Below are 10930 nucleotides of genomic sequence, written 5' to 3'. Positions count from 1 at the left end.
CATCATGTTTTTCGTCTTCGTAAGGCTCTCCATGGCCTTAAGCAGGCACCGAGAGCATGACACCAACAGTTTGTTGTATTCATCACCTCTCTTGGTTTTACAAGTAATCACTCTGACTGTTCTCTGTTCACTTATCACTCTGAATCCGACCACATCTTCCTTCTCCTATATGTTGATGATGTCATCATCACTTCCTCTTCTTTCGCTCTTATCACTTGCATCATTTATCGTTGATCATCTAAATTTCCCATTTCCGACTTGGGCCCTCTTTCCTTTTTTATTGGGATTGTTGTCTCTTAGACCGCCACATGCCTCTTTTTATCTCAAACTTCCTTTGCCAAGGAAATTCTCTCTTGTGCTGAGATGTCCTTCTGCAATCCATGTTGTACTCCTTTGGACACTAAGTCTAAACTATCTCCCGATGGTACTCCTATCTTTGATCCTACTCTCTATCAAAGCCTTGTCGGTGCTTTCAAAGATCTCAAGTTCACTCGTCCTAATATTGCCAATGTTGTTTAACATATTTGCTTATTTTATGCATGATCTGCATGAACCCTATCTCCTTGCTCTTAAACGCATCCTAATACTTAATCATACATAACACGACAAACACGAAAAACACGATAGACAAATGATAAATCATGTGAATTTTGTGATTTTGAACACGAACGCGACACACTTGACACGAACATGGCATCAACACAAATTCGAATTTCAGTTTCGTCCAAATTTCGTTTCATGTTGTTTATTTTTGTCGTGTCATGTTATCAATTGCTACCCTTATCAAAATGTACAATCATTATCTCCATGAGATATCCTAAATTGATATTTTTATGATCTCAAGTTTCATAGCCTCATATTTTCATCTAAACCCCATGATTCTTCGAATCATCACCCTTATTTGTGTTATTAAGTAATGCACACAAAGTTTTTGGATCTTTAAAGTACATATACACCATTTTAGTGAACAATACTTATTTTAAGTCTATCCAACTATACAAAATATCTTAAATTTCTTCGTTCTCACACATTGGTATAAATCTCTTTAATGTATATCATCATCTAGTTTTTCCATCATACTTAATTAGTTTCTTCTGTTATCCTATTCATATAAAATGAAATGTCTTTCACTCTGGTGGGTGTCATATCATACTCATCACATTTTTCTATTGTCATATTATCTTTTGTCTCACCCCACAAAACTGATAGATGTCATACCATATTGTACCACACCCACCATAATACATATTTTTATGCACAAAATACTATATTTGAAGTATGTGACTTTTTCTATCGTGCGGTAAAGATGTAACATACAAAACATATACCACATTTTTGTTTGGAGATCAGTACCGCATATGACACTATACCACAAGATGGTGTACAAGGCACAGCGACCGACTCATGACTGATCTTGAACTATAAACCTTAACATAACATTAAAATTTCATCATGTAATCACGTGTCTTTCCAATAATGTAAGTATCCAAAAATGTGTTACAATAAGTCAAGAACCATTGGTATTGGTTTTTGAAAAAAAAAAATCAAATTTCAACACACACCTGCCTACACCAATTGGATACAACACTTTGACCCTAACCCGCCCACTTTACGCGCACGTATCAATGTATCCCTCACGCGCCTGATCGAGTGAGCTTATGGGTTTATGGTGGGGCGGTAGACAATTACTTATACTAGTGGGGTTGCACGTCACCGATCGGCGCATTCTAGCTTCACCCACTCAACCTCAAACCCATCGTCATTATCACCCACCGTCCACCTATCCACCGTTACCCCCACCCATTTATTTACTACTCCCACATTCCGCACACCCACAAAAAGATCTACTCTTAAACTTCCTCCGCCGCCACCGGAAGCCCGCTTCCCACCACCGCAAATACCCACAACTTTCCGCTCGATGTCGTTCTCTAAAAAGATAAAATCGCCGACCACCACTACTGGTTAGGTTGCTAACGTACGCTTGTGATTGACTAACGTACGCTCCTCGAAGAAGATCACCGACATGTCTGCCACCGCCGGAGAGAAACCTGTACGGAAATTTCCACCGCCGTGCTGGACGCGCGACGAGGCACTGGTTCTGATTGAAGCATACCGTGAGCGATGGTACGCGCTCCACCGCGCGTTCCTTCGAACACCAGATTGGGACGCGGTGGCTGAGAAAGTGACAACCAGCTGCCCGGACGTCACCCCGCCGAAGACTTCCGCTCAGTGCCGCCACAAGATGGAGAAGCTCCGTCAACGCCACCGGGCCGAGAAGCAGCGTGCTTCCGCCTTCTCCGGCGAGCGATTCTTCTCTTCCTGGTTCTACTTCGAAGCCATGGAAGCTATGGAAAACGGGTATGACACCGAACCTGTTAATCTCCAAATCGATTCAGAAATCCACAACCCTAAGAGTTTGAATCCGGGTCGTGGACTTCGATTCAAGCCTTCCGCAGTTCAGAATCTGGTAACATTAGCCACCAGTTCCACCAAACATAACATGAAATCAAGCCCAAATTTTGGTCCTAAAGTTTCAAATCGTTACTCTTTATATCCAAATAATGTGTCTAATCAAGAAGACGAAGATGAAGATGGAGGTCTAGTAGAAACCCCAATTGAAGAAACCATATACAAGGGTCACAAATTCCTTGTAGAAACCCCAATTCGAGAAGCAAAAAACCACAAAAATTCTGCAATTGGAGGAGGAACTAGGAACAAACCACCGATCACCCCTCAACCAGAATCCGGACGATCGGGTCTCAGGCCAAGGAAATTCAGCAAGGTCGTCGTCCATGACGATGAGGATGCTAATAACGGCGGAATGTGGGTAAAAGTCCCGAGGAATACAAATATGTTTAGAGGAAGATCTCAAAACGCAAATGGGAAGGAATCGAACAAGGGAAAGAAGAATAAGGGTGGATTATCGGAGGTGGTGTCGTCGATTAAGTTATTGGGAGATGGGTTTTTGAAGATGGAGAAGATGAAGATCGATATGGCGAGGGAGATGGAGAAGATGAGAATGGAGAGTGAGATGAAACGTAATGAGTTGATATTGGAGTCGCAGAAACAGATCGTGGATGCGTTTGTGAAAGGAGTGATCGAGTCTAGGAAGCAGCAGCCAACAACAATGGCACATTTGTAGGTTCAGTTCAGTTGTGATATGATCAGAGAATTCATAAGGTTTAATTAATGTCCTTTTCAGTTTAAAGGTATTTTAGATGTGTATAAAGTTATGGAAACAATTTGTGAGTTTTATCATTTCTGTTTAAAGTCTCCGTTGATCTGTGAACTCATCAGCCGGAGGTAACTGAAATTGGCCGCCGGTGGTCCTGTTTTAACGATGGTTTGTTGATGCTTTTAAACCTGCCGATGTAGTGGCACACAAACAAGTTTTGGTACTCTTTTTTTTTTTTTTTTTTTTTTTTTACTGGCTTGATAATTATTTATTTTTAGTTTGAAATTCTATTTGTAAATGTTGAACCACAAAGCTTTTTAAAATTTGCCAGAAATGTAAAAGTTTTTACTTTAATAGTTTGATAGTTTACAAAGAATAAGATATGCAAAATTGAGTTTGCATGATTTGGAAAACAAACACTTTAACTATAATAATAGAAAATGACAATGTATAATACTAGGGGTGACGATACACTTTTGGTTTGGGAAAATGTAGAAAAAAAAATACATGTTTTAGAACTATGCATGTTGAAAACTAACACGGAAAAAACATTGAATTCGCTTGTGAACTTCTCAATTGTCGGCCGCCAAGATTATCAAATAAGGGTTAGTTTATTGAGCATTTGAGTCTCTTTCTGCTTCTCTCTAGTCTTGTATTCCCATCCCATCTTGACTGCGATACATTGTTATCACATCAAAACTATCGTTTGCTCTCTGTCACCGATGAAAGGATAGAAGATTCATAGATTTGAAGGAGACGTCTCCCCTGCATCTCAAATCTCACCTACATCCGTGCTTCATGATTGTTCTTCCTCCAAACAACTAGATTCAGAATAGAAAGTTTGGGATTTAGGCAAAAGTGATCCGTACATTAAGTAATTGCACGATCTCCATCCATCTGGGTATATGTTCCCATCTATGTTTACTCCTGCTAGATTTCTTAATTGTCCAGGGTTTCTTTCCTGCTTTAGGTATATGAATCATTTATTATTAATTAAAATATTTCTGTTTATTCCTTCTTGTAATTTGAATAAAAGAAAACCCAATGATTATACACCTAATCATATGATATATCTATCAGATTGTAACATTTCAGAAGCACAATCTAAGACTATCTTCAACCCATCTCCATTTTTTCCTTCATATAGTGTTTCATTTCCAATCATACTCCATTTTCTACCCCATTTTTTACCTCAAAAAGTATATCCATAAAATATTTCATTTTTATAACTTATATATATTGTCAAATACACCCATCTACTAATTAAACTCTATATTTATGATTAATTAATATACAACATGATATTATAAATATTAAATATTGCATTTTAATTATAATTAGTTCATAAAATAAACTATAAATGTATAAAATAAAAATGAGAGGGACTAAAATTGACAACTAAACTTCACCTCCATTTTTGGAGATATGAATAGTATTCCCCCATATATGGGGGAATACTATTCATATCTCCAAAAATGGAGGTGAAAATGCGGTAGGGTTGAAAAAGAATGGGGAAGAAATGGGGTAAGAAATGAAGTATGAGGGTGGGTTGGAGATGTCCTGAGAAAAAAAATTCATGTCTATGAAGCATAATCATGTGGAAGTTTATCATGAAACAAATACCATAACTTTAAAACATTCAGAGACATAAAAAAACAAATATTCTATGAATATAGGCTTATATATCTTCACAGGTTATAATTTGGATCCTAACATTTTGATAGTTTGTAGGTTTAATTTTTTTTCTTTCAATTGTAATAGACAATATAGTTGCCAATTGTTTACAGTTTTACTTCTAAGCAAAATCAGATCAAAATTTGAACTACAAAAGCTTCAATTCCCAATCCATTCCTAGAATTCTGTGTTCTTAGACACTCAAGGGGATGTGGTTCATGATCTGATTGATCACTTAAATCATACATGATCTATTATAATTTCAATGATCGTATAAACCAACATATTTATTATCTTAAGAAAACCAACACTTTGGTAAAAAGCATGATACTTATATTTTTATGAATAATAACATGTACATAAAAATAATTAAGTAGATTTTTCATTGATCTGATAACGATTGTGGGGAATATTGTTGGTTTTTAATAAAATGGTTTTCACTTATACTTTGTAAAACAAAAACAAAAATAAGATTATATGTGTGTGTACAATTTGTTTTCTGCAAAATCACAAAGAAACACTATTAACACGTCATAATCTCATCGACTTCAGTTTGCTTTGGGATTTAGAAGCTTCAGACAACATAAGAAGATGGTCAAATGGTGTCACATTGAAGGAAAGTAAAGCAACAATGATTTTAGTACTTTCCAAATATTTGAGAAAACAACAATATATATTGTAGTTAAGTCATTACTTTCAATATTTTTTGTTATAACTTTTTACTTTGAATCATAAAAATTAAATGCGCAAGGTGACACTTCTCCTTATATGTTTCTGCATCTATGCTGTCAAAAGACTGAAATATATTTATCTATGTATATGTGTATATATTTATTTGTGTATATTTAGGTTTATCAGTTGATCGTTTAAGCCATCATCTCCTTATACGTTTCTGCATCAATTTTGTATTTATGATCATTTATTAACCCTCATATCCTCCCATATTATCATCTTCGTAATAGCTTAATCAATTTGCTCCTCTTGCACCTTGACGTGTCCCGGTCTGTCAAGACAGGTAAACATACTCCGCCTTTCAAAATGTTTATTGTAGCATCGTTTCTTTATTTAAAAATGCTATATGGAAATTTTGATAGTAGATATGTTAAACTTTTATTTATAGAATAACCCTATGAATCGGAAAAATCGAATATTTGCATATGGGAATTTGTAGGTGAATTGAATCTCGAGTTCTCATCCGGCGGTGACCAAAAATCACAGCAATATAAACACGACCACCTATTTGAAGTTGACACACATATCATCATGTAATAATCAACTACTCACAAAGAGAAAGTTTCAGAACGTCAAAACACATAACTAACAGCAGCTAACCCCCGCAACGTGGGGGTGACACTTTTCTAGTTTATTTTAAAAGTAAGGAGGAATACAAAAGACATGTACATGCTGTTAGAGGTATTGAAAAGGATATCTCAAAATAATAATAATAATAATAATAATAATAATAATAATAATAATAATAATAATAATAATAATACTTTTGGATCCAAAATGCATAATTCTTGTGTCACATGGTTAACCATGAAAATATCGAGATTCATTCACATAAAATAGTATCAATTATGAAATGGGAACAACCTATGAGTCCGATAGAGGTTCGTAGTTTTTTGGGTTTTCATGGGTTTGATCAGAAATTAGTAGATACTTATCAAATACTTTATGTATATAATTGCTCCATTGACGTCTTTAAACAAAAGATGGATTTAATATGATTAGACCGAAAGAAAGGGACCTTATTTGAAGAGTTGAAGGATTAAGACTATGATCTCATTTAGGTAAAGTGAATGGTGAAGCCATCATTTTGAGTTAAAAGTAAAATTCAGAAAGAAAAAGGGTGAGATCTATGTGTCATAAGGTTGTATTAAACACTATAGTAATGATTAAAGAGGCTTAATTCGGGACCTTATCAGAAAAAATAAAATAAAATGGGAGAACTAAATAAATCAATGAATTTTGAAGATGATAGTTATAGGTGAAAACTTTCATGTTCAGATTTTGGTACCTCTCATCGGTTAGATACTTAACCTTCTCCTAAAGAAATACCACACATCTATGTATTATATTAATACTAGGAGCACCAAGATATACTTACGCTAGAAACTGTATTATTGGTGGACAACGATAATATAGGACATTGACAAGTAAGTTGTTAAATGTTTGATGACGTGTACAATAGTACATTTTCGTTTTAAATTTATAACCTAACTTAATTTGCTAACTATGCACTTATAAGCAGTGTACATAGTCAGATTATATCATAGCTCAGGTAAGTCGGGTGTCGATCATAGGGAACAAAATTCAATTAAATAAATTAACTACTTCTACTTAAACCAAGATACAAACTATGATTTGGGTTTTTACTGATTTTGCAAGATCGGAAGAATTTAATATCAACTAATAATTAAGCAAGCAAATAAAACAAATTAATTTCAAGAATTAAAAAGAATACTTCTGCCTAGATCCAATTTCACCTTCTCCCATGGTTGATTTCTAATGGATGGATTATACTGATTACCAATTTACTAGCTATTATGATCAAATAACCAGGCCTACCAATTTATAAATGACAAAGCAATGATCATGCATAAGTTAAATACCAAATTGATAATAACCACAAATTGGAATATGAATGATAGTAGTTAATCTCCCATGATCAAGTTAAGCAACCAAACACAAATTAAGATTAATTATGCTCTCTAACATAGTTAAAGTTACTAGCTTTAATTATTTAATCTAAGGTATGATTAATCATAGATCTAAGTATCTAATGAACATAAACAATTAGGAGACAAATTCATGCAATTAATATGATCGATTATTACACATAATACGATTTATAAGCAATAAAAACTATAACTAAACATGCTAGGGTTTATATATATCAAACATAAGTAAAATCAAATATAATCATCCAAATATCAAAATCAACACATATGGATCAAGTTTATCTTCACCAAACAGAAGTAAAATGTATTTAGCCTCTCATTGTTGCAGAAAAACACAATAGATCCATGTGAATTAAACTAGACATGAGTATGATAAGCAAACCAACTAGATCAATGTGAAAATCTTCTAAATCTTCTTTAATCCTTAAGCTCCACTTGTTTTTCGATATTCTTCTGGGTTTCTAAGCGTTCTCATTCGTAATTAACCTCAAAAAACCGATTGCATCCTCTTTAATTCGACCTAGTATTCGAGATTTTATAATTGTCAAAATCGGATCATCACATCGTGGTTGATCGCTACCACGACGTGGTCCTTATATTTATCCCGTATCTTTCAAGTCATCTGATTGGTCACGAACTTTCCATTTGCCACATCATGCTGGAGATCACCATGATGTTGTCTTCATTCCTCTTTTCTTTTTCTTTTGTTTTAGCTCCCATTTCCTGCTTCCAGCTCCTCGTATGCTTCCTTTTTGTCCTTAACAAGTCTTTGCTGCTACAAAACATATTCTAAACATAATAAGCATCTTTTGTTCCAAATAAACATAATTGTAGCTAAAAGTATTAGAAATATGCATTAAATATGTAGTTAAATATGCACATATCAAAATACCCCACATTTCTCTTTTGTTTTCCCTCAAGAAAAACTGATTTTATTATTATCATATCAAGACTTTAGCTACCATCATTGCACAAGACAATCCATTTTGAGCTTCTCCATTACTTCAAGACCGTAATGCATGTATTTGTGTCTATATTTTCCTAAGAACTTCCCAAATCCTAAATACTCACAATCTTCATAACCACTCTCCCACTTCTTTTGAACAACACTCATTTTATGCATCCCTCTAAATCCATCCCCATAAAACTTTCTTAACCTCAAGGTATTTTTGTTTAAACCCCGAAGCATACATATGGAAAAATAACCTAGAAAATAAAAATTACAATAACTTGGAAAATTTCGCCTTATTCTTGAGTCTTCGATTTGGAACTTTTCTTCATGATATTTCTTGATCTTCATAGCTTTGTAGACTCTTATTTACTCAAACTTTTTGCAACTTTTTTTTTCTTCTTTTTCTTTTTTCACTTTTTTCTTTCAAACTAAAAATCCTAAAAACATATGCTTAAGCAAGGGAACTTAACTTCAACCCTTTTTGGTTAGAGGTCTTAATCTAAGGTGCAATGACTGATGGGTTTTGAGCATAGCAAACAATCCTATGTGTGCACGCAACCCTAATTGTTGGATCTATGTTTTCTCTATTAGACATACAAGCATTGAACACAAAAAATTAGAAACCATTGGAGACATGTATAATTTTCGGAATGAACTAAACTAGGGTTAAGATACATACCTTTATTGCTATGTAGTAATAAAAATGGTTTCCTTGAAGATCTTGAAATCTTGAGAGTAAGTGTCACAAGTGCAACACCTCTAATGGCTCACAAACACACCAAACAAGAGGATGAGAGGAGAGAGATGAGGATGAAGCACTGGAATTAGGCTCTTCTAGGGTTTGGAACATATGGCCGAAATCTCAAGGGGTTGGAGCTCTTTATATAGTTGTTGGTTGCTTAGAGCCAAAGCTAGGGTTTGCTGGTGGAAACCCTAATTTCCAGCTTAAGGCCTAAGCAGACCATGGACTCCTCATCCTTAAGGTCTTGGACGAAAATTCTTAGGGCCTCCCTAGAATTTTTGTCCAACCCTCTTTAGGGTGATCCAAGAGCCCAAACCACAACTATTAATTAATTGCAAAACAGCCATGTACTTTTAATTAATTTCTTTAATCCCAAAATTAATTCCAAATTAATTTCTAATTAAATATTAATTAAACAACATTACTTCTATTTAATATATTATTTTCATAATACATTAATAAATCATTTTATATACTAATTTATTTTTCCAAATAATAAATTCAACCTTTCTCTCCAAAAGTCATCTTGTCAAGTTGCTAGTATGAAGGAAACCCAAAAGGATTGTGCTACTATCAATTCAAATACATATCAATTATAGGTTTGGGCTTAGACACCTATTCCAACAGTCTCCCACTTGGATAAGTTTAATAACTATAATTGCAAGTATAACTTCAAAATTAACTATCAAATTATAGCTCTCAAAATCCGTTGTCGAACTCTGACCGAGTCAGTAATGAGTCCTAAGATAAGTGATCATATAATCCTCTTTTCTGCAAGATATCATGTTGACAAATGACATGGTACAGAATCATTCTCATTGTCCAACATTTTTTTTCCCGATTTCTGATTTGTAATGACAAAGAACTTAATTGAACACATCAATTCAGTCTTGACCGGGCCCGTCACACAAGTCAACACCAAATCATCGAGGGGCCCAATATATCGCTTTTCCTGTTAGGGAAAAAGGAACAAATAAACTTTGACTTATATGCTTGCACTATTTACTCATCAAATCATGCACAACAATACGTTTTATAACAACAAGTTACTAATGCGTTTACGCATTATCAATGCACAATCACCTCGTAAACAACTCATATATCTCCGTTTAAAGATTATACGTTATTATCGTCTCAAAATTACTCGTGATAAATTCCATGAAGTAATTCACTGAGCGTGGGTTTAATCCAATACTTAAATCCCCATTTCAAAAGTACTCATGAATGTTGCAGCAAACCATTGTTATGTCTAAACACTTAGACAATCTACAACCCAATTCATGACAGTCTTATTTCACTACTTACTTCCAAAGTATGATCGACTGTGGATATTTAAATAATCCAATAACTCGGGAAGTAAAACATGCAAAAGTGAAACACAATGATAAACAATTGACAAAAAATAGTAAACAATACTTATAAACAAATCTCCATTTATTTAATCATCAAATGTCAGTTACATTTATTTGTTACACGTTTCTAAATATCTATCTAATCACTAAAACTAATATCATCCTTTAGACCAATGCTCCTCGCATGTTGAACGTGTTTCACCCTACTAAGACCCTTTGTGAGGGGATTTGCTGGATTCTCCTCAGATGATAGCCTCTTTACGACGAGGTGTCATTCTTCTACTCGATGTTTGATAAAGTGTTATTTTTTGTCAATATGTCTTGATCTCCAATGATCTCTTGGTTCCTTGG

The 10930-nt window shown here is 34.4% G+C and overlaps 1 protein-coding gene across 1 annotated transcript; it reads left to right on the top strand.

Moving 5' to 3' along the window:
• Window positions 1-1585: 1585 nt before the first annotated feature.
• Window positions 1586-3362, top strand: LOC145057213 (uncharacterized). The gene has a single exon (XM_079004993.1). The coding sequence runs from the start codon at window positions 2024-2026 to the stop codon at window positions 3140-3142; it is 1119 nt and encodes a 372-aa protein (XP_078861119.1). The 5' UTR covers window positions 1586-2023; the 3' UTR covers window positions 3143-3362.
• The last annotated feature ends 7568 nt before the right edge of the window (window positions 3363-10930 follow it).

This window comes from Lactuca serriola, chromosome 6 (genome assembly GCF_051521515.1).
Source record: "Lactuca serriola cultivar US96UC23 chromosome 6, Lser_US96UC23_V15, whole genome shotgun sequence".
In the NCBI taxonomy this organism is placed as follows: Eukaryota; Viridiplantae; Streptophyta; class Magnoliopsida; order Asterales; family Asteraceae; genus Lactuca; species Lactuca serriola.
The sequence above is the reverse complement of the archived record's forward strand: the minus strand, read 5'-3'. Positions and strand labels throughout refer to the sequence as shown.

Coding starts and splice junctions, on each gene's coding strand:
- LOC145057213 (XM_079004993.1), top strand. CDS start 2,024: ATGTCTGCCACCGCCGGAGAGAAACCTGTACGGAAATTTCCACCGCCG.